General features: G+C 50.9%; 1 protein-coding gene across 3 annotated transcripts in view; it reads left to right on the top strand.

The window, feature by feature from the left end:
• Positions 1 to 23285, top strand: part of LOC111851229 (reelin) — an 87685-nt gene that overhangs the window by 44330 nt on the left and 20070 nt on the right. For all 3 annotated transcript variants that reach the window (XM_023825938.2, XM_023825937.2, XM_072715087.1), the window contains exons 5-30: positions 3389 to 3421; positions 3616 to 3694; positions 3843 to 3939; positions 4078 to 4129; positions 4707 to 4803; positions 5275 to 5515; positions 5712 to 5857; positions 7727 to 7878; positions 7966 to 8081; positions 10054 to 10262; positions 10641 to 10769; positions 10869 to 10978; positions 11976 to 12042; positions 12158 to 12391; positions 13477 to 13638; positions 14108 to 14344; positions 14767 to 14959; positions 15100 to 15212; positions 16121 to 16258; positions 16405 to 16591; positions 16705 to 16910; positions 19763 to 19934; positions 20132 to 20338; positions 21874 to 22109; positions 22235 to 22392; positions 23004 to 23211. In XM_023825938.2, coding sequence (XP_023681706.2) covers positions 3389 to 3421; positions 3616 to 3694; positions 3843 to 3939; positions 4078 to 4129; positions 4707 to 4803; positions 5275 to 5515; positions 5712 to 5857; positions 7727 to 7878; positions 7966 to 8081; positions 10054 to 10262; positions 10641 to 10769; positions 10869 to 10978; positions 11976 to 12042; positions 12158 to 12391; positions 13477 to 13638; positions 14108 to 14344; positions 14767 to 14959; positions 15100 to 15212; positions 16121 to 16258; positions 16405 to 16591; positions 16705 to 16910; positions 19763 to 19934; positions 20132 to 20338; positions 21874 to 22109; positions 22235 to 22392; positions 23004 to 23211 — 3979 coding nt within the window. The remainder of the gene's footprint in view (positions 1 to 3388; positions 3422 to 3615; positions 3695 to 3842; positions 3940 to 4077; positions 4130 to 4706; positions 4804 to 5274; positions 5516 to 5711; positions 5858 to 7726; positions 7879 to 7965; positions 8082 to 10053; positions 10263 to 10640; positions 10770 to 10868; positions 10979 to 11975; positions 12043 to 12157; positions 12392 to 13476; positions 13639 to 14107; positions 14345 to 14766; positions 14960 to 15099; positions 15213 to 16120; positions 16259 to 16404; positions 16592 to 16704; positions 16911 to 19762; positions 19935 to 20131; positions 20339 to 21873; positions 22110 to 22234; positions 22393 to 23003; positions 23212 to 23285) is intronic.

Genomic DNA, 23285 nt, shown 5'->3' with positions numbered 1-23285 from the left:
AACATGGGATTTAATTAGGAAGGGGGAGGGGCCACCACCATGCATGGTCACAGAAGCTGTACCATGAGCCCGGGGGCTGGTGCTGGGTTTCACATGTGTCAGTGGCTGCCTTCTGCCAATCAGCTTGGGCAGAGCACAGAGCCAATCACGTGGGGCTTGTTCCTAAGTTACTAAGTACAGGACTGGAACCTAACTCTTCCTCAGTCCAAATTTTAGAAGCAGCTATCATTACTGTATAAACTGTCCTCAAAAGATGAATTGCATTCAGAAATGCAGAAGGGAACTTTGGTGATTGGGCCAGGCTACAAAAGCACAAGGTGACTTTTCTCACCTGGGGGGGTCAGAAGGGGTCGAGGGAACAGGCAGATGGAATGAGTGTTTTATCAGCAACAGAGAGATGGAGCTTCTCACCGTTATTGATGTAAAGACAGCCCCCACACCCCAGCCGCCCCTAGTGTGACAGGAGGAGATGGGGGGGGGGGGCAGCTTCAGGTTCTCTGGATCATTGGCAGTCAGTCTGTGAGTTACAGTCCTTTCCCTTCCAGATTGTTCCGGTGAGTTTTTCTGAGGTCTCCCGTTCATCTTGTCTCCATGTGTGGTTCCGCTCCTCGGGCCCAGTGTGATAAAATGTATGTGTGGGGGGGCTCGGGTGCAGGCCATACATTACAGCCTGGCTTGACGGTACTGCCCCCCCCCTACCCCGACGGTGACACACCTCTGGGCCCCTCTCATCTCCGCTGGCTCCGTAAATCAGCCCTTTATAGCTCCAGTGGGACAGATGGATGGTCCCGTTCACAGATAACTCCTGGGGGGGGGGGGGCGTCAATCGGCTGGGGCCCGCCGCGCTGTCCCCGCGACACTGCTTCCATCCTTCATCTCTCAGGGACCTTGAGAGGCGTCAGAGGTCCAATCTGTGACACCCAACTTGAATTTACTGCCCTGCTTTGGAACAGCAGAGGAGCCTCATCACCAGAACCTTCAGCTGGAGCACAAGCTGAAGGACATGAATCAGGCTCCCACCTGTGTGTCTGTACACACACTTATCTGCATACACTGACTCACTCAAACGGCTGAAGACACATTTATGGCCCGATTAAGAGTGTAAAGTGCCCTGGGCAACAGCAATGCATGACGTCATGTCAGAGATCCTGCAATCCAACAGAGGGAAATGTCACATAGACTTTTCAGTGATTATCATAGTAGAAGGACTGTATACAGTCATGTTAGATATTAAATCACATTAACTTGTTAAATGACATTTGTAAATAGGATGGTGTGTGTTATGGAGGATTGCCCTGCTTAGTGCCCCCCCCCCCCCCACCTTAAGTACATGCCTAAATGCCATCTGGTTAATCTGGGCTAGCCACCCAGTTTAACAGCCTTACTCACCTCTCCCACACCCTCCAATAGACCCATACGCTCTGACAGACCCATACCCTCTGACAGTCACACATTCTCAGAGAGTCCCACATCCTCAGAGAGTCCCAAATCCTCCGAGAGTCACACATTCTCAGAGTCCCACATCCTCCGAGAGTCCCACATCCTCAGAGAGTACCCCACATCCTCAGAGTCCCACATCCTCAGAGTCCCACACCCTCTGACAGTCCCACATCCTCAGAGACCCGCTTCCTCTGAGAGTCCCACATCCCCAAAGAGTCTGTCATCCTCCAAGAGCTGCATATCCTTTGAGAGTCCCATATCCTTCAAGATTCTCATATCCTTCAAGAGTCCCACATCCTCAGAGAGACCCACATCCTCAGAGAGTCCCACATCCTCAGAGAGACCCACATCCTCAGAGAGTCCCACCCCCTGCCCTCAGTGCCACTTAATCCCAGCAAAATTAAGCAAAATCACACTCGCAGGGCCTGTGAGCTTCTGCCCCTGCTCTGCAGGAGTGTCAGGCTGTCATAAGGGTATGAAGATATTGGCCAGATTCAGCTGTTTGAAGAGGGAATAATAGTACCCCCTTGTGGTAGAGCTGCACATGTCGTAGCAGTGGTTTCCTGACACAGAAAGTAGAGGATGGGGATTAGAGTCACGTGTCCCAGAGAGCAGATAATTTGGGATTATTTTTCTACCTGAATCTTTGTACAATTCTAGTCAAAAGTCCGGAAATAGCTGCTTTTAATGCATTTGTTATTCACCTTCTAGGAAAAAGGCCTCGAGGCAAATATTGCAGTGACCAAGAGAAGGGTTCAATATTGTCAAATTTTAGATTCTTCAAAATAGCCCCTTTTGCTTTGATGACAGCATTGCAGACTCTTGGCATTCTACCAACCATCTTCCAGGAGTAGCCACCTGGGATGCTTCTCCAACAGTCCTGAAGGAGTTTACACAAGTTCTGGGCACAGGTTGGATCCCTTGCCCTTACTCTTCAACCTGACTCATCCCAAACCAGCCCTGTAGGGTTTAGGTGGGGGGAGTGTGGGGGCCTGGTCATCTGTCACAGCACTCCATCTCTTTGCTTATTCACAGGATAATACAGCACTTACATAAACTCAAGGTGCACTTTGGGTCATTATCCTCTCAGTAAGTGTGTTCTGACTTTTGCCTGGTTCTGTGGGTATAGTTAACCCTCTCCTCTGACTATCAGAGAGTTATGCTGAGTGTTAAGTTGCTCAGTTGCTATAACAGCATTATTATAAGCTGTGGGCATTAGCAGGCAGTGGTAGCAGAAGTGATAACGGACGTGTAAATGAGAAAAGAGAGGGATTTTAGCTGTCAGGAGAAGAGACAGTCACGCAGAGGGTATACAGAGACTATGAGAATTTAGGATGCCCTAACAAGGTTGGCTAATCCTCTTCATTACACCATGACTTGCTAACTGACAGGAAGTGATTATGAACAACAGGAAGTGATGTTAAAAAGAGCTTAGAGGTTTCAAAGATTATAAGCAATAAGCCTCCAAAAGGGCCCTACAATTCCGTGAAATTCCGGCCCCTCCCTCAGTCAGAGTGTTTTTTTGAATCCCCACCTGCACCCCCCCTTACTGCAGGAGCCTGATATCCGGACAGTAAGGGAAGTCGTGCAGGATTACGCCAGGAACGCTCTCCGGGTTAATCTTGGGGGTGGGGTGTGGGGGGGTATGGGCAGGCTTAGTACTTTCAGACCGGATCTGGCTTAGAGCGGAGGCGGATCAGGTGTGCGGCCCACCGTAAATTGAAGAGCCCGCTTACCGGATTAGGCCCACTTGGATCAGCACCCCGCCCCCCCCCAGCATGTTCCACCTGTTACCTGCTGTGCCCCCTCTTTAAATACTGTTGCGTAGGCTGATTGAGGAAATGCATGCATTAACCATGCCGCGTTGAGGCCCGGTGCTCCCCGAGGTGTGGCCCCACCCCTCTGCCCCCCCGCAGCATGGTGATGTTGTTCCCTGCTTGTGTTCCAGCCCCCACGGAGTCCCCGGTCAGGCCTGCGTTGGGTAAGTTCACTCAACATCGCTAAACGCGGGGCCAGCTGAAGCGTGTTGTCGCCGAATAACAAAATGTACGGCTTAGCGTTACCTTTTAGCACGGCAGACAACCTAAACGCAATGACTGATTAACATAATAAAGTAAAAGTGCAACAATAGATTTGAAAGGTCTTTCACCCCGGCCCATCCCTGACCTCGCACAGCTGAGATCCACACGAATCACGCCATCCTTCGTGACGACTTTGACTCTAGTCAGCAGGGGACCGTGGACCCGAACCTCTGGTAAGGCATTTACATTTATGTTTGCCTTCATTTGCATTTAGGTTTGTCCTAAATGCTTGATCTCCGTTTGACCTGTCATTGCTGTGGTTTGTGTCCCCCTCCCCCCAAATCCCCTCCACTATTCGCCCTCTGCCATGACCTTGTGCAGGTCCGAGTGCAGCAACTGCGATGTGAGCGAGCAGTGTGGTGTTCTCATGCACGGCAAGGCGGTCATTTTCTGCGAGCCCTTCGGACAGAGGGAGCTGGTGAGTTCTGTCCTGCCTGCCCGGATACACAGAACCGCACGGTTGGGTTCCAACCATTTATGACATCACAGACACATACATGAGAGTGGAGAGCGTGTGACTGAGGGGGGCTGACCTCCATGTGTCTGTCCCTGACAGGTCACCGTGCCCCTGAACACCAGCATGGCATCTGTCCTGCAGTTTGCCCTGGGTGAGTGTGTTGTGTTCACGTCTACAGCCTGGAGCTGCTTCCCGGTTACTGCCATGATTCATACTCGTATAAAAAGGGATTAAGTAAATAATTATATAGTTGAAAGAAATTTCTGGAAGTTTCTGTAACACCTGCTGGTATACACTTGTAAACTGTCAGTGCTTTGTCATATAGCCTGTTTGTCCCACTTTACAGTCTCCTGGCTGTGTCTGAAGTTTAAGAATGTTCCAGATTTGCTCATTCACAGACTTATTTGTGGGTTTCTTCTGAAATGCTCTTGAGCTCTGGGGTAAGATTTATGGTCTCAGAACAGGCTTGTGCACCACACGGGATGCCACCCAGGGTGGGGCCGGGTTCACTTGCAGTTTCCGTGGTGATCCTTACTGTCTTGGGCTCCGCCCCCTCCCCAGCTGCAGGCCAATGGGGCGCCTTCCCACTCCAGTCTGAGGTCCATCAGCTGTGTGTTTAGCTTCACATTAACTGGGCACCTTTTAGACGCTGACACTGCGGGTGTGACTCCCCCCACCCCGAGGTCCTGTCAGCCCAGTGCGGCTCACCCCGGCTTCCCTTCTGCCAGGTTCTGGCCTCTGCCGCTTCAGTTACTCAGACCCCCGCATCACCGTCTCCTTCAGTCTGAACGGCTCTGATGACTGGCTCGCCTTGGACTGGATCAGGTTGGTTTTTCCACTTTTCTTCCTTCATCCTGCGCTTTCTACTCTCCTTCTTCTGTCCTCTCATTCCCAATCCCTATCCCTCCTCCCCTAGACAAACACCCCTCCCTTTGTACCTTTTCTCCTCCTCTAATCCTCTGCCCCCCCATTCGTCCGTCTCTCCTGTCACCTGTCATTTTGTCTGTGGGTTCCTTGATTTGCTGAATTGAAGAGTGCATTTCCAAAACGTACCCAGTCCATTTTTGTTGTGTGTAAGATGAGACCGCCAATGAGCTAAAGTCAGGCTTCCTCACCATACGTCACAGGGATGGGAACCAAAACTCAATTAGTCCTCATGTAATCCAAAGAACTTACATTTCTTGAAAATGTGTCCTGTGGGCTGAGTGAGTTGTAGTCATTTTATGCTAATTGGATGGTGCTAGTAGCTGCACCATGTGTTTTTAAATCTCATGAATCCTCCTCCCCACCCTACAGAGCCCCCACCAACCGCAGCACAGTAGTACACCTGCTCCCCCTCCCCGTCCAGGCCCGCGGAGAGGGAGTGCGTCTCCGCTGGGCCCAGGAACCACAGCCTGGCCCCGAAGGTTATGAATCCTGCTGGGGGCTGGATAACGTGTTGCTGGTGAATGCGGCTCACCGCCCCCCCCTGCTGGAGGAGAACCTGGACCCGCCCGATACTGCCAATTGGCTCTTTTTCCCAGGGGCCACTGTCAAGGTGCAGTTTTCCTGCAGAACCTTGTTTGACCCTGATTTGTTCCATATTTCTGCACTAGATGGAAGCAGAGCAGCTCAGGGCCATAAGCCCCATAATATTGATGATGTCCATCATTCCTGGATCCTGAAAATGCTTAAACAGATGCTGGATCACGCTGCTGGGCTTTGTAACGCCTGTGAACGTCTCTGCCTTTCAGCATGCCTGCCAGTCGGAGGGGAACGCTCTGTATTTCCATGGCAACGAGGTGGGGGGACCCAGCTTCGCCTCTACCCGTGACATCGACCTGCATCGTGAAGAGGGCCGCAGCTACTGGGAGGAGGAATTTGAGAGCCCCCCTGTCGGGTAAGCCGTGTGCAACACGGGTGCTAAGGCAGCATTCCGCGGTGCTGGAACATGCCAGCTGACACTGAACACGGGAGCTAAGGCAGCATTCCGCGGTGCTGGAACATGCCAGCTGACACTGAACACGGGCGCTAAGGCAGCATTCCGCAGTGCTGAAACATGCCAGCTGACACTGAACACGGGAGCTAAGGCAGCATTCCGCAGTGCTGGAACATGCCAGCTGACACTGAACACGGGAGCTAAGGCAGCATTCCGCAGTGCTGGAACATGCCAGCTGACACTGAACACGGGCGCTAAGGCAGCATTCCGCAGTGCTGGAACATGCCAGCTGACACTGAACACGGGAGCTAAGGCAGCATTCCGCAGTGCTGGAACATGCCAGCTGACACTGAACACGGGCGCTAAGGCAGCATTCCGCAGTGCTGGAACATGCCAGCTGACACTGAACACGGACGCTAAGGCAGCATTCCGCGGTGCTGGAACATGCCAGCTGACACTGAACACGGGAGCTAAGGCAGCATTCCGCAGTGCTGGAACATGCCAGCTGACACTGAACACGGGCGCTAAGGCAGCATTCCGCAGTGCTGGAACATGCCAGCTGACACTGAACACGGACGCTAAGGCAGCATTCCGCGGTGCTGGAACATGCCAGCTGACACTGAACACGGGCGCTAAGGCAGCATTCCATTCTTACTGTCTTTATCTGGCGATCAGCAGGGAGGGGTTAATACATAGGCGGGGCCATAGATTGAAGATGATTGGCCTCCTCCCCCACCATTCACAGATTCAAACATATCATTGGCTAATGTTAAGGTTAGCCCCTCTGTGCGAATTGTGGTCCCAGTTATGCTCCTCAACTTAAAAAAAAATAAAATTGCCCCTGGAGCCCAGTGATGCAGTAGGAATATATGTATCCAGGCTCTAAGGCCCCCAGAACTCCCACCATTGCTTGCTGGTGCCTCCTGAAACAGCTCACCTCGTCTTCCACGCCGAGCATGAGTAATCACTGTCACAGGTGCTGAGACAAAGTGGTCTCTGATTTGCCGGGACGTCGATGTCGGGAACAGGGAGGCCAGCGATGGGGGAGGGGGAGGGATGAGGCAACTGACAGGCCCTTGACATGGCCACACCGTTGCTGGTGCGGATCGGACCACAGCGAGCACACCATGACGGCCGTCCCGGCGCCGTTAACGAGATGTCTCCCTTGCCGCCCCAGCGCTCGCCTGTCGCAGTGGGACTGGGGGGGGAGGGCAGTATTGGGCAGGCATTTAATGAGAGGATGAGGGCTGGGCACAGCTGTAGGTGACAGGTCTCCATCGAGGAGGGGGGCAGAGAGAGCTGGAGAGCGGAGAAGGCAGCCAGCGCAGGGTGACAGGCGTGACGTTCATTAAGGAGCACCGGCCGGGTGAGAGGGGGACCTCCGGGTGACATGGAGTCAGGCAGATGTGACGGGAACCAGGCGGGGGGGTGTCACCGGCGGTAACAAGGGAGTGGGGGACCGGGGGCCTTCGTTAGCCGGAGACCGGCGGCAATTAGGGGTGGTTCGAGCCGACAGGCCTGTCCTGAGCACACACTGTGCCGACTGAGGAGAGCAGCAGGAGAGGAAAGCCTTTCTGTGGTTTTAAGCCGCCCGCATGCTTGCAGAGGAAGGGTGGGGGGGGGGGGGCACAGTTGTCAGGATGGCCCCCACCAGCGAGTCATGTAGCCACCCAGACCAATCAGGACTATAATAGAATATGTGTGGAATTTGAACTGACAACTTTCTGAGTTCTAACTCATTGAGCCGCCCACCTCCCCCCCGATGAGAGTCCATGGTCCGGCTGGGCGTGTCCAGTGCCCCACTGACCTGATGTCCTGTTCTCCCCATAGCTGGGATATAACGGGTGCTGTGTACGGGACCCAGTGTGGGGAGGTGGAGTCGGGATCCTCGCTAGTCCTCCTGCGGGATGGGGAGAGGAAGGTCTGCACCCCGTACCTGGACACCACCTCTTACGGGAACCTGCGTTTCCACTTTGTCATGGGTGAGTGTCAGTCTGCCTTCGTTTGTGTGTGTGTGTGTGTGTGTGTGTGTGTGTTTTTAATGTGTACATATTTGTGCTGTATGACAGGTGGTGGACAGTGTGACCCGGGAGAGTCCCATGAGAATGACGTCATCCTCTTTGGCCAATCGGAAGGCCGGAGGGAGCATGTGATCCTGGACACCCTGCCATATTCCTCCTACCAGGTATGAGGCAAGCTGAGCATTCTACTGAACACAGTGAGAATTACTCTGAGATAAGAGTGAACACTGCTAAAGTGAGATTTACACAGGGCTCACAGTAAACAATGCTGAACACAGTGAGATTCACACAGTGAACACTCCCCAGCACAAGGAGATTCACACTGGGCTCACAATGAACAAGGCTGAACACAGTGAACATTGCTCAGAACAGTGAGATTTCACACTGGGCTCACAGTGAACACGGCTGAACACAATGAGATTCATGCAGTGAATGCTGCTCGGCACAGTGAGATTTACGGTGAACACTGCTGAAACCAGTGCGATTCATACAGTGAACACTGTTGAAACCAGTGAGAGTCATACAGTGAACACTGCTCAGCACAGTGATATTTACACTGGGCTCACAGTGAACACTGCTGAAACCAGTGTGATTCATACAGTGAACAAGGCTGAACACAGTGAGAGTCATACAGTGAACCAGTGGTGTAAAGTAGTTGAGTAAATGGACTTCGTTACTGTACTTAAATATTTTTTTGGCTACTTTGTACTTGTACTGAGTATCAAAAATATAAGCAACTTTTACTCTCTACTCCACTACATTTGTGACTGAATATATGTACTCTTTACTCCACTACATTTGAACGGACGCTTACCGTTACTCGCTACATTGTGATTGCGTGCGACAAGTCAGGATCTTTATCTACCACGGCTAATTTCTTCAAGTATGTCTGGCTGCAGCCTGCAGGAGGGCGGGGTTGGACATCCAACCCCGCCCACATCCAACCCGGCCCATTCGTACCGCGAAAGCCACGCTCTTGTCCAACACGTCTTAAAGCGGAAGCCAAAGCGAACTCGCAGAACGGAATCGTTGTAGTACCTGTTATGTCATTAAGTTAAAAATCTTTAGTATCCCAGTGTAATAACAGTGCTATCTATTATTTATTATTTTGTTTGTTAATGTTTCTGCTAGACACACTATTGACTGTCAATTACTGCACAAAGATTTTACTGTGGGACCCGCATGGTTGTTTGTGGTTGTTTTGCTGCTGGTTAAACGTTTCCATCAGTTAGCTGACTATCTAGCCGACTCACTACCAAAACTATGGTAACTAGGTAAAGACCTTCTTGCTGATAATATAGCTTCCATGTAGTTAACAAGACTTGACACTTAAAGACTTTGTGCGTCATCAGATATTACTGTCTGCTCAAACGACTGTTCAGCTTGCTTCCTATGGGTTACTAGTTATTAGCTAGTTAGCAAAGCCACTGTGGTAGCATCCATTAAGGCTGTGTGATATAGCAAAAATATTTTTATCATGATCATATCAAACGATATTGATAATTATCATGGTGTAATTCAAGTCATTATTTTATTACTATGAGTGCTCCATTTTTGCTTGAAATGCCCTTAAGAATTGTCCTTAAGAATTGCCCTTAAAACACCATTAAAGTCAGCTCTGAATTTGTTTTTTTATTAGTTTTTTTTATTGTTTTACCTTTTTTTGAACATTTGAGTTTGACTGAGACTGACTTTTTGTTCTATTTTCTTCTTCTTCCATTTTGAAACATTGAGGTGTTCAATTTAATGTCTATATTAGGAAATAAAGCCTCATAAATAAATAGTTCCTTGTTTTCCACATTTCTTGGTGTTCTTTGAGCCTACATTCAGTACGAGTAAAATACTTAAGTTCTTTTAAAATTGGATACTTTACGACTTTTACTCAAGTCTTATTGGAATTGGTGACTTGTAACTTGTAATGGAGTAATTTATACAGTAAGGTATCTGTACTCTTACTCAAGTATGGTTTTCAGGTACTCTTTACACCTCTGCAGTGAACACTGCTCAGCACAGTGATATTTACACTGGGCTCACAGTGAACACTGCTGAACACAGTGAGATTCATAAGAGAAGGCTGCTTGGCACAGTGAGATGGTCCTAGGTAATGGAGAGCAATGTGTCCCCATGTGTCTCCAGTCCCCCTCGGTGGTGTCAGTGGCCCTGCCCCCAAGTCTACAGACCCCGGTGACACGCTTCTGCCTGGAGCAGCGCATGCATGGTGGCTCGCATCGCCACGTCTGGGCTGTGGACTTCATGCAGCTGCTGCCCCTGCTGCCCAGCACCCACACGCACGTGGCCCAGTTCTCCATCAACCTGGGCTGCGGCTCCTACCAGCCGGCCAACAGGTAGAGTGGCGGTGGGGCCTCGGGTTGCCCTCATGTCACTGCCAGTGGCTGAGCCTGTGCCGCTCAGATTCCTGGTCTCTGCTGTCGGTTGTTAAATGAGCAAATGGCTGATTTACATCAATGCTACATTCAAATGCCAGGAAATCTCCTTATGTCTTGTGCATATGGCTGCAGGTGACTGTCAAACAGGCCCCATCTTTTCCATACCTTGTATTTCATTGAGCACCTGCTGTCACATTTATAAACAGAGACACGACCAGCTGTGTTAAAAGAAAGAGGCTTGGCATCAGTTTCTCAGTGACTATATCTTATACAGACCTACAGATCTCCTAAGATTTTGGTGTCTGGTTTGTCTTTGCGGTCATGTGGGTGTCACAGTGTCAGCCTTGAGTTTTCCACCAATCACGGTCGCTCCTGGTCCCTCCTGCACATTGAGTGCCTGCCAGAACTCTGTGCTGGACCCCACCTGGCCCACAGCACCATCTACTCCTCTGAGAACTACAGTGGGTCAGTATGCCTCTGCCTTTAGCCCATGGGCGTCTGTGTAACCTGTGTCACTGTTTGGGTGTGCAAGGCTTTGTTTATTTTTGATATCTCCCCCTGTAGGTGGACCAGGATATCCATTCCTCTGCCCAATGCAGCCTTGACGGACAGCACACGGTTCCGCTGGAAACAGACTGGGCTGGGCACGAGCACCATGTGGGCCATTGACAATGGTAGGCAGTTTCCTTCTGTTTCCAACAGTGCAGTTCATCCTCCATAAACTGCATATAATCTGTAACCGTTTTCTCAATAAAAATCTTTACTTGCTATGTCATCATGCATATCTAAAATATCTTTCTGGTCTTGCAATGTATACCCAACAAGGAAGGACAACTCCCTCACATACCATCTGTGTGTTGTTCAATGTACATAGAATAAAGAATGACAAATCCCTCACACATTGTCTGTTTGGTAGTATACAGCCACTAAGGAAGGGCTAATCACTCACACACTGTCTGTTTGGCAGTGCACATCCAGTAAAGAAGGGTTAATCCCTCACACGCTGTCTGTTTGGCAGTGCACATCCAGTAAAGAAGGGCTAATCACTCACACACTGTCTGTTTGGCAGTGCACATCCAGTAAAGAAGGGTTAATCCCTCACATGCTGTCTGTTTGGCAGTGTACATCCATTAAGGAAGAACTAATCCCTCACATACAGTTCGGCAGAGTACATCCACAAAGAAGGGACTAATTCCTCGTGTCACGTCTATTGGCGGTGTACATACGCCAATGAATGACTAATCCCTACCATGTGGTCTGTTTGACAGTGTATGTCTACTAAGGGAGGACTGATCCCCAACACACTGTCAGTTTGTTTGCAATGTACATTGAATGGGGAATAACTAATCCCCACATACTGTCTGCTTTGCAGTGTATGTCATACCCCATGGAAAGACTGATCCCTCTCATATTGCCTATCTTGCCGTGTATAACACAATTTAAGGAAAGACTATTCCCATCCACACTGTCTGTCTTGCAGTTTTTGTCACACTCTACTGAAAGAGTAATTTCTCAAATACTGTATGCTTGTCTTGCAGTATACATCACCCTTATGGATGACTCATCCCTTACAGTGTATAATCCTAGCACTCTGTTTTCCAGGCTTGCAGTGTACACCACATGCTCTGGAAGGACTAATCTCCCAACCCTCCCTGTCTCTCTGTCTTGCAGTGTACATCGGCCCGTCTTGCCTCCGTTTCTGCTCTGGGAGAGGACACTGCTCTCGTACTGGCTGCAAGTATGTGTCTACCAGCCATCGAACCCCAGATCAATCACGCCTTTTCTTGTTCTGGTTATACCTGCTTGCTTAGGTGCTTTCAGAGTAGGAGGGTGACCCGATCATGCCTCCCCAGGTGTGACCCCGGCTTCAGCGGTCCCGCCTGTGAGCTGGCCTCTCAGAACTACCCGGCCTTTTTGTCGGAGGGCTTCTCCAGCACACGCCTCTCCTCATACCACAGCTTCTCCTCGCTGCGTGGTGCCGAGGTCAGCTTCGGCTGTGGTGTGCTGGCCGCCGGCAAGGCGCTGGTCTTCAACCGTGACACCCGGCGGCACCTGGTCACCTCGCCGCTGGACAGCAGCCAGGCCAGGTAGGGGGAGGCGTGACTGCAGGTCACGCGGAGATACCGATGTCCAGGGATGATGGAAACCCGAGACACCGAGACTCTGAAGGCGTCCAGAGAAGGATTCTGATCCCCGGCCACAAAAGGAAGCTGATTTTCATAGATCAGTGATACAATGGGGTGGTGCTTCAGGAACCATGTGACCCTGCTTTCTCAATTTTACATCAGTTTGGAGTTTGGAATGTCTGGGAAATAGACAAACGTAATGCCATTCGTGTGGCAACTGGCGGATCTGAAATAAGATACACAGTGTGTCTGACACAGCCAGGTTGCCCCCCCCCCCCCAGATTAAAGCCAGTCTGTTTTCTGGTCTTTTGTCATCCGCTTGCGTTTGTCCTCCTGGTGCATAAAATGGATGGAGATGGCAGGGGGGGCTCATCTGCGCAGGATTGATACCACGTAGCTGGACTCGCAGTGATGCCTGTGTTTAATATCAGCCCCCCCCCCCGAGCACGTGCAGAGCCGCCACGCAGCCGCCACGCAGCCGCCACGCAGCCGCCACGCAGCCGCCACGCAGTCGCCACGCTGGCCGCGATTAAAGCCGCGATTAAAGCCGCTTCCTGTAGATGCGGCGAGCTGGAGCCACCTGGCTGTGCGTCTGCAGGACTGCAGAGATGAATCCGCTCGCTGATGGAGGCAGGGGGCCTCCGAAATAATCATTATCATACGAGGGGCTGTCATTTCCCAGGGAAATGTACATTCCTGTTTTGTTATGCTTTATTGCTGATTTGTTTGCTGTGCTGAGAAAAAAAATCAGTAAAACTCTTTTTGAATTTTACCCAAATAGAGGCTCCCACCTGCAGCTCCGCCCTCCCCGGTGTCTCCCCGGTGTCTCCCCGGTGCCTCCCCGGTGCCTCCCCGTTGTCTCCCCGGTGCCTCCCCGGTGTCTCCCCGGTGTCTCCCCGGTGCCTCCCCGTTGTCTCCCCGGTGCCTCCTCGGTGCCTCCCCGGTGTCTCCCCGGTGCCTCCCCGGTGCCTCTCCGGTGCCTCCCCGGTGTCTCCCCGGTCTCCTTGTTCCTTCTCTTTTTCTCATGCCCCCACTTGTACCCACAGGTATCTCCAGTTCACCCTGCGGCTGGGAAGTCGCAGCGCCCTGAGCTCCTGCCCTGCCCCTGATCAGCCTGGAGAGGGCGTCCTGCTCCACTACTCGTCAGATAACGGCATCACCTGGACGCTGCTGCAGCACTATGCCTATCAGGGCTTCCACGAGCCCAGGTGAGGCGGGCCATTCTGTGTGTGTGTATCTATGTCTGTGTGTCTGTGTATCTGTGTGTGGCTGTGTGTGTGTATCTATGTCTGTGTGTCTGTGTATCTCTGTGTGTATATCTGTGTGTGGCTGTTTGTGTGTATCTATGTCTTTGTGTCTGTGTATCTGTGTGTGTGTATCTTTGTCTGTGTGTGTGTGTGTGTGTATCTGTGTGTGTGTATCTTTGTCTGTATGTGTGTGTATGTGTGTGTGTCTGTCTGTCTGTCTTTCTGGTAAGGGCAGTTCCACACCAGTAGAGAGACAGTGCTAACTGGGACCCACTGAGTTACTCAGCACCATCTCTGGCCTTAATGAAGATAAACGAGGCTTAAGCACATAGCGTAACGGGTGGGGGGTGGCGTGGTGTCTCTAGGGTGACGCTTCAGGGGGGAGTGTGGTGGAAGAGTTGTACGTGTGGCTAACCCCCCCCCCCACCAGGATCATCTCCGTGGAGATGCCGCCCGGTGCACGTAAGTTCGGAGTGCAGTTCCGCTGGTGGCAGCCGTACCACTCGGGCCGTGGCCAGGATGTGTGGGCGCTGGATGAGATCTCCATGACCTCGGTGCTCTTCAACACCATAAGCCTGGACTTCAGCAATGTTCTGGATGTCACCCAGAGCCTGGGCTTCTACCTGGGACAAGTGCAGCCCTACTGTGACCATGACTGGACTCTGAGGTACCTACAGCTGGGGACCACCTGAGTAATGCATGGTGGATGAGGTCAAAGGTTACTGATATCCTTCAGGACTGGGTAATGTAGTATAGCTAGGCGTCTGATGTCAGTGTGTCACTTAGTGGGTTAGGACTTTGTGTCTGTGATCAGATGGTCACGAGTTCAGATGATGTCATCGTTGGGTCACCGCTCTTGAGGAATGCCCTTAACCCCAAATGCTTTCTAAAAAATGTACATTGTTTTGGATAAAAGCTTCTGTTTAAGTAAATGCAACTATAAAACGTACATAAAATCGCTGGCTGGTCCATATCCCCCGTAAAGCACACGACAGCATAAATCTCATCACAAAGACTCGGAAACCACCAAAAAGACTTGTGGGGTCTTCATCCAGCTGCTCATTGGCTCCTCTTTGGCCCCTCCCTCAGCTTCTCCGGCCCGCCCAGTCCCGGCTCTAGCATCCGCTACGTGGAGACCCAGTCCATGCAGATCGGCGCCTCCTACAGCCTGCAGTTCTCCCTGGTGATGGGCTGCGGCCGAGATCCGTCTCCCAACATCGACACCCAGGTCCGCCTGGAGTTCTCCACCAATCATGGCCTCACCTGGCACCTGGTCAAAGAGGTGAGGCCCCGCCCACAACAGCCAACAGGGGTTCTGAAGCAGGCACTGTCCGTGCGCTCTGGGGTGGAGCAGATGTTTGGGGCTTCAGCGTACTGCAGGTAACAGACGCATGGTGACCTCATGTCGTTTCGTACCTCCAGGCCTGCCTGCCCGGGATGCCCAGCTGCCCTGAGTTTACGGCCCCCAGCGTGTACCACCCTTCCGAGTTCAACGACTGGAGGAGGGTCACCATGCCATTGCCGCACAAGACGTGGTGAGTAAGGCGCTTGTGCAGACTTACACGGGCACAAACCACACCCACTGCATGGGCTGGGAACCTATCACAGAGCTCCATTAGTCACATGATCACATGACACAGTCACGGCCTGCAGGTGGCATAGCGACTAAGGAGTGCTAACCTGTGGCTCCCAGGGTGGGGTTCTTGCTTGATCCAATAAAATATCCAGCTGTTTAAATAGTTTAAAGTTTATAGTTTATAGTTATAGAAAGAAGGAACAAATTCATACAGGAGGTTCAGATTCCAGGTTGGGTCAATGATGGATGCTGTGCACTCTCTGTCCACTAGGGGGCCAGCAGGAAACTCTCACCCTCAAACCTCCCCTCCCAGTTCTTCAAGGGATGCCTTGATATGGAGACATATTTTCCAAACCTGAGCCCCCTCTGCCCCCTCCCCGACTTCTAAATGACAGTATCCTGATTCACTGCCTTCCGCTCTGGGTTCACGGTGGTCCAGCATGTAAATGGAGATTAAGGGAGCTGCTTCAGCTTGCTGAGCACAGATTGGGGTCAGGGGTCGCTGTGCAATAGCTCAGGTGGCCAATGAAGCGGGAAACATGTGGCCCCGCCCACTCCCTCAGTCCCCAAACTCCGCCCCATCAGCACGTGGAGGTCAGGCATGTTGGGATAGGCACTGTGAAGACAACATCCATAAATCACTTTGGCGGGGTAGCAGAACGATCATCGCTCAGCATTACAGACGCATGGCAGCTGTCACAGGAATCATCACTGAGAGTCGCTGAGGAGCAGAGGGAACAGCGCTCAGAGATATGTGATCATCCTCCCGCGGTTTACACACTGCCTGGGGCTCCCAGAATGCCTTTCTCTCAGCTCCTGCACTCCTCCTGTTAAGGGCTGTTTGCCTGTTTTCGCTCCTGGCTTTAGGTCAAGTGCCACGCGCTTCCGGTGGATCCAGAACTACTACGGCGAGCAGGACGACTGGGCCCTGGATGACATCTATATCGGGCAGCAGTGTCCGTACATGTGCCGGGGGCATGGCTGGTGCGACCACGCGCACTGCAGGTGGGTGGTGCCTCACCAGCTCACAGATATACCAACCAACAGAGCTCAGTGTACCTGAGCAAGCAGCCCCTCAGACACTCCCCGCCCCCTCTGAGCTCCTTAAGTTAAAATGTACACTTGCTCCTCCTCCTTTCTCCCTCTCTTAGGTGTGATGATGGATTCTCAGGCCCGGACTGTCATCCCTCGTCTCCACTTGCCTCCAGCATCCTCTCGGACTTCGAATCCCAGGGTGCACTTCTCACGTCGTGGCAGGAGGTGATTGGTGGAGAGGTAGTGACCCCCGACCAGGGCTGTGGGGTCATCTCGTCCGGATCCTCACTCTACTTCAGCAAGGTGTGGGTCCCTTGTCGTCCCGCCCACTGGCCCGCGATTTCCTCTGCGTGTTACTCTCATCGCGAGGCAAAGAGGGTTCTCTTCTGCCATTTTTGTCCCATTCTTGCCAACAGGATGGGCTGAGGCAGCTGGTGAGCTGGGACCTGGACACCGAGTGGGCGGAGTATGTGCAGTTCTACCTGCGCGTGGGTGGGGATTGGGCGGAATGTAACCATGCCGACAGCAGGGAGGAGGGCGTGTTGCTGCAGTACAGCAATGATGGCGGAATCAGCTGGGGCCTCATCGCTGAGATGTACTTCACGGACTTCACTAAGCCCCGGTGAGGGAGGGCAGGGGTGCCAAGGGGGCGTGGCTTATTGTCACAGCATCTATTCAACCATCCATCATTCATCCATCCATCATCATCCATCCATACATCAAACCATCCATCCATCCATCAAACCATCCATCAATCCATCCATCCATCAAACCGTCCATCCATCATTCATCCATCCATCCATCCATCAAACCATCCATCAATCCATCCATTCATCCATCTATCCATCATCCATCCACTTATCCTTCCTGGGCTGTTGGACCTGAAGTCTATGCCAGGCAGCACTGGGCATGATATTGGGCACGACCTAGATGGGGTTTTAACAAAACAAACCATAAAAACCAAAAAATCATTATGTAACAGGTACAAATCAATGTCATTTATCTAGCAAAATAATTATTTAATCCCCTACAAGCCAGCAAGAAATTAGGTGAAGTGCATGTGCACTAACATAACACAAGTAGTACTTAAGTATTAACAGATACCAAGCCAGCATTCACATTTAATGGCATTACTTTATTGAATAGTATTCCTGGGTCACTAACCTGTATACATCTTCAACCTTATCACCATGGGAAATACCAAAGAACTGTCTAAGGACATCAGAGGCAAGATTGTTGACCATCACAAAGATGGAATGAGCTACATGACCATCAGCTAGCAGCTTGGTGAGAAAGTGACCACTGTTGGTCTGGGGCCCCAAGGAAGATCTCATCTCATGTGGCATCAATGACCTTATGGATGGTGAAGGCTAACCGCAGAACTACACGGGAGGAGCTTGTTAATGATCTCAAAGCAGCAGGGACCACAGTCACCAAGAAAACCTTTGTTAGCACAATATGCAGTTATGGTTTGAAATCCTGCAGCGCAAGAGGGCCCATGTTCAGGCCCTTCTGAAGTATGCCAGTGAACACCTGCTCAAGAGGGCCCATGTTCAGGCCCTTCTGAAGTATGCCAGTGAACACCTGCTCAAGAAGGCCCATGTTCAGGCCCTTCTGAAGTATGCCAGTGAACACCTGCTCAAGAGGGCCCATGTTCAGGCCCTTCTGAAGTATGCCAGTGAACACCTGCTCAAGAGGGCCCATGTTCAGGCCCTTCTGAAGTATGCCAGTGAGCACCTGCTCAAGAGGGCCCATGTTCAGGCCCTTCTGAAGTATGCCAGTGAACACCTGCTCAAGAGGGCCCATGTTCAGGCCCTTCTTGAAGTATGCCAGTGAACACCTGCTCAAGAGGGCCCATGTTCAGGCCCTTCTTGAAGTATGCCAGTGAACACCTGCTCAAGAGGGCCCATGTTCAGGCCCTTCTGAAGTATGCCAGTGAACATCTGCTCAAGAGGGCCCAAGTTCAGGCCCTTCTGAAGTATGCCAGTGAACACCTGCTCAAGAGGGCCCATGTTCAGGCCCTTCTGAAGTATGCCAGTGAACACCTGCTCAAGAAGGCCCATGTTCAGGCCCTTCTGAAGTATGCCAGTGAACACCTGCTCAAGAAGGCCCATGTTCAGGCCCTTCTGAAGTATGCCAGTGAACACCTGCTCAAGAGGGCCCATGTTCAGGCCCTTCTGAAGTATGCCAGTGAACACCTGCTCAAGAGGGCCCATGTTCAGGCCCTTCTGAAGTATGCCAGTGAACACCTGCTCAAGAGGGCCCAAGTTCAGGCCCTTCTGAAGTATGCCAGTGAACACCTGCTCAAGAGGGCCCATGTTCAGGCCCTTCTGAAGTATGCCAGTGAACACCTGCTCAAGAAGGCCCATGTTCAGGCCCTTCTGAAGTATGCCAGTGAACACCTGCTCAAGAAGGCCCATGTTCAGGCCCTTCTGAAGTATGCCAGTGAACACCTGCTCAAGAAGGCCCATGTTCAGGCCCTTCTGAAGTATGCCAGTGAACATCTGCTCAAGAGGGCCCAAGTTCAGGCCCTTCTGAAGTATGCCAGTGAACACCTGCTCAAGAGGGCCCATGTTCAGGCCCTTCTGAATTATGCCAGTGAACACCTGAATAAATCCAGTGAGGCTTTGAATAATGTGTTGTGGTCAGACAAGACCGAACTCGAGCTGTTTGGCATCAATTCTACTTGCCGTGTAAAGTATGCTCACTATAACCCCTGGAACACCATCCCTACTGTCAAACACAGAGGTGGAAGCATTAAGCTTTGGGGGGGTTTTCTGCCAAGGGTACAGGACAGCTGCACCGCATTAAAGGAAAGATGGATGGGGCCATGTACCGTAAAATCTTGGATGAAAACCTCCTTCCTTCAGCCAGGACATTGCGGGTGGGTCTCCCAGCAAGACAACAACCCTAAGCATACAGCTTGGAGCGCCCTAGCCAGTCTCCAGACCTTAATCCCATAGTATCAGCCTAAAAACCTTAAAGATTTGGAGGAGGTCTGCAAAGAGGAGTGGATGAGAATTCCTGCTGAGCTGCGTGCCAACCTGGTGACCAACTGCAAGAAACGTCTGACAGCTGTGCTTGGCAACAATGGTTACTCCACCGAGTACTAAAGCCTGTGTTCCAAGGGATCAAATACGTATTTCCCTAGATAAATGACAAATTGGTTGGTAACTTGTTACATAATGATTTTTTTGTTGTCTTTTGCTGTTAAAATAAACCAGTGAAATTATAGACTTCTCCTTTCTTTATTAATGGGTCAACTTAAGAATTCTGCAGGGGGTCAGATTTTCCCTCACTGTAGATAAAAAAACTGAAGTTAATAATAAAGCTGCAGTTAGAAATGTCTGTGATTAACATCATACATTATACCTTCCACATGATTGGGTGTGAGAGGCAGTGTGTCTGCAGAGGCCACTTGGTCATTGGTGCCGCTGGTTCAGAGAGACCCTCCTCTTCCTATTTCCTCCGCAGCTTCGTTCACTATGAGCTGCCCCAAGCCGCCAAGACGCCCAGCACACGCTTCCGCTGGTGGCAGCCCCTCCACTCTGGCGAGGGCTACGACCAGTGGGCCATCGATGACATCATCATCCTGTCCGAGCGGGAGAAGCAGATCGTCCCCGTGGCCAGCCCCACCCTTCCCCAGGTTAGGGGGTTGTAGGCAAAAAAGGGGCATAATTCATACAGAGGGGGCAACCTCATCATTACCTCATCATTAGCCAATGGTCACTGCCTGAAGGATATTCCAGGCTGTGGGAGGGTGGTCACTGATCTGGGGGACCCGAAATCCCCCAGAGGCTGTCTGTCCGCTGCCTGAGTGTGACACCTGCTGCCCCCCCCCAGAACTTCTATGAGAAGCCGGCGTTTGATTACCCACTGAATCAGATGAGCGTCTGGCTTCGTCTGGGCAACGAAGGCATGGATAAGGAGGGCAACGGCAGCTTCTGTGCCCCCACGCCCTCCGCCATGGTGTTCGGCCGCTCCGACGGGGACCGGGTGGCCGTCACTCGGGACCTATCCCTGCGACCTGGATACACCCTGCAGTTCAAGGTATTCGGGGGGGGGGGGGGGGGTCTCCTTTGGGCTCTCAGGTCACTCATCCGCCACGTGGCCTCATCGTGGTGTCCAGACTTACTGTAGACATTCAGTCCCAAAATTATCCCTCTGACCTGTGACTGGGTCATTCTCATAACCTGAGAATTTTTTGGAAAAATAAAAAAGTATAACTACAGTGGATTTTTTGTGTAGGGTAGTTCACCTTAACTTTTCAAGTACAGCGGTACCTCAGTACTCAAACTCATTAGAACTCGAATTTTAAGTCGAACCAACCAGTTCGAAAAAAAATGACTCGATCTGAATCTCAGAAGTCGCCGACCTAAGATATCTTGTACGCGCGGGGAAATGAGTCACGCGGCACGTCTCTCAGCGGAAACAAAGGGTAAAGCTTCAGTCTCAGCCTCGCATTCGCTGTGATAGCATCGTGCATGTTTACACTAACTGAATACATATATTTAGACAGTAAAAATACATTTAGACAATGATAGACAGTAACAGTAATTATTATGTAATAAAATACATTTAAAAATAAAGATTTCTTTTTAATTATTTTAATATCATTAATAATAAACCATTAATACATTTAATTATAATAATATTATCGTGACGAGCGGGGACGGAACTGAGACAAAGGCGCAGACGTCAAGGTATCGGGGAATACGGGGTTTAATTACAGGTAAGGCAGGCAAAACGCAGACGGACAATACAATGACCGGACTGGGGAAACAAACTGAAATGCGGACGAAATACAGAGGACTAATGACAACAACCAGAAACAGCTGATTACACAGGGATTCCACATGGGGTTAACGAGGGGGCGTGGCACACGGAAGGAGCGGACGATCGGGGCAGGACACATTGTTTTTTTTTTAACTTTACACATTGTTTGGATACATTTATTTTCTTACTTTCAAATTACTGTTTTGATAAGTGTGTTTAGTACAGTATATGCTCTTCTTGTTTTATCCTGTTCATTTTGTGTTTAAATGCTAAAAAAAAAGAACCATATTTAGGTGTAATTTTTTGGGGCCAGGAACCAATTAATTGGTTTTCTATTATTTCTTATGGGGAATAATCGATAAGAACTCGAACTTTTTAATTAATTCGAGTTCTGAGGTACCACTGTTTTTCAAAATTATTAGTTGCTCTGGTTTAATGACTTTTAGATTATTTTTTCCAAATTGCTAGCCAAAAATCTCATTGCTGTAACAGTTTTAATAAATAACAAATAAATTTCAGTGATATTTTTTGCTCTGTTTTTTATTAGTTTTGTAATTTTGTTACTTTTGCCCTAGTTTTGATTAAATGCTTAGAGAAATAAGTGGTTATATTATAATACAGTTTAATCAGCCCAGTGGAAAAATCAACAGTGTAGACATTGAAGTCGTATAATTTGAGTTTACAAGTTTCTTTGAACTAATTTTCAAAATTAGAGAAATTACGGTAGTGAGTTTGTGAGAATGACCCAATTGTCTACTGTAGCCAATCACATTTGCTTTTTCTTTCTCTCGGTCTCTTGCTGCTTGAAGCTGAACATCGGCTGCGAGGTCCAGTTCAGCCCGTTGGCCCCAGTGATGCTGCAGTACTCCCACGACGCTGGCCGTACCTGGGCTCTGGTCCAGGAGAGCTGCTACCCAGGTTCACCAGCGGGGGGCGCCTGCGAGGGCAGTGGCCGCGAATTTCAGGAGCCCAGCGTCTACAACACGGGTGACTACGAGCGCTGGAGCAGGGTCACCGTGGTGATACCGCGTGGCGTGGCCGCCAGGTGAGGTGTAGGGACACACACACACACACACACACACACACACACACACACACATACACGCACGTGTGTGTATGTGACTCTTTAACCTTCATCGGACTCTTCCTCCTTCCCCTCCTCTCCCTCAGTAAGACGCGGTTCCGCTGGTTCCAGGAGAGTAGTGTGCACCGAGACGCCCCCCCCTTTGCCCTAGATGGGGTGTACATCTCAGAGCCGTGTCCCAACCACTGCGGGGGTCACGGGGACTGCATCTCGGGGGTCTGCTTCTGTGACATGGGCTACACAGGTATGTATTGCTCCTTTGTGGGTACGTGCCTCATACCCCGTGGTCCTCAATGGTACATCCCATTCCATGCTTTTTATGGCAGTGTTTCTCAATCCGGTCCTCAGGGACCCCAGACTGTCCACATTTCCGCTCACTCCCAGATCTCAGCACACCTGAACCAGCTATTTGGTATTTGTGATTGGCTGGGAGCTGGGAGGGAGCAAAATTGTGGACTTTCTGGGGGTCCGGCTTGAGAAACACTGCTGTATGGTACGTGCCAGTCGCCTGCAAAACAAGTCATGAGCATGAGATCTGCTGAGTGAAAAGTGGGGCGGATGGAGGAGAGAGAAGAAGGATAGTTAATATTTAATATTAAAGGCTAAAAAATCTCAACCACAGCACCTTTGCTGAACTCTCTTCACACTGTGGGGTGGATGGGGGGGGGGGGGGGGGGCGGGTTTAGGAGCTCTGATCTGATTGTGTCTTGTGTTTGTCTGTATGTGTGTGCACGTGTGCATATGTGTATGTGTGTGTTTGTGTGTGTGTGTGCATTGACTTGTGTGACTTGTATTTGTGTGTGTTTGTGTGTGTGTGTGTGTGTGTGTGTGTGTATGTATGGGTGGCCATCGCAGTGGAGCAGGACAGCTGTGTCCCCGCCCAGCCGAGCCCCACAGAGCTCATGGAAGACTTCGAGGGCAAACTCAGCCCTCTCTGGCAGAGCCTGTTTGGCACCCAGGTGGGCGCTGGCTGCGGGACCATCGCGGACGGAAAGGCTCTCTACTTCGGCGCCGCTGGGAGAAGAGAAGCCCGCACTGTCCCCCTGGACACCACGAACAGCCGGTCAGTAAGCCCCCCTACCCACCCCGGGGCTGCTTGCTGTACAGCCCCCTCATCTGAGACAGTGTTTGTGTGTG

Source organism: Paramormyrops kingsleyae, chromosome 1 (assembly GCF_048594095.1).
Source record: "Paramormyrops kingsleyae isolate MSU_618 chromosome 1, PKINGS_0.4, whole genome shotgun sequence".
Classification (NCBI taxonomy): domain Eukaryota; kingdom Metazoa; phylum Chordata; class Actinopteri; order Osteoglossiformes; family Mormyridae; genus Paramormyrops; species Paramormyrops kingsleyae.
The sequence above is the reverse complement of the archived record's forward strand: the minus strand, read 5'-3'. Positions and strand labels throughout refer to the sequence as shown.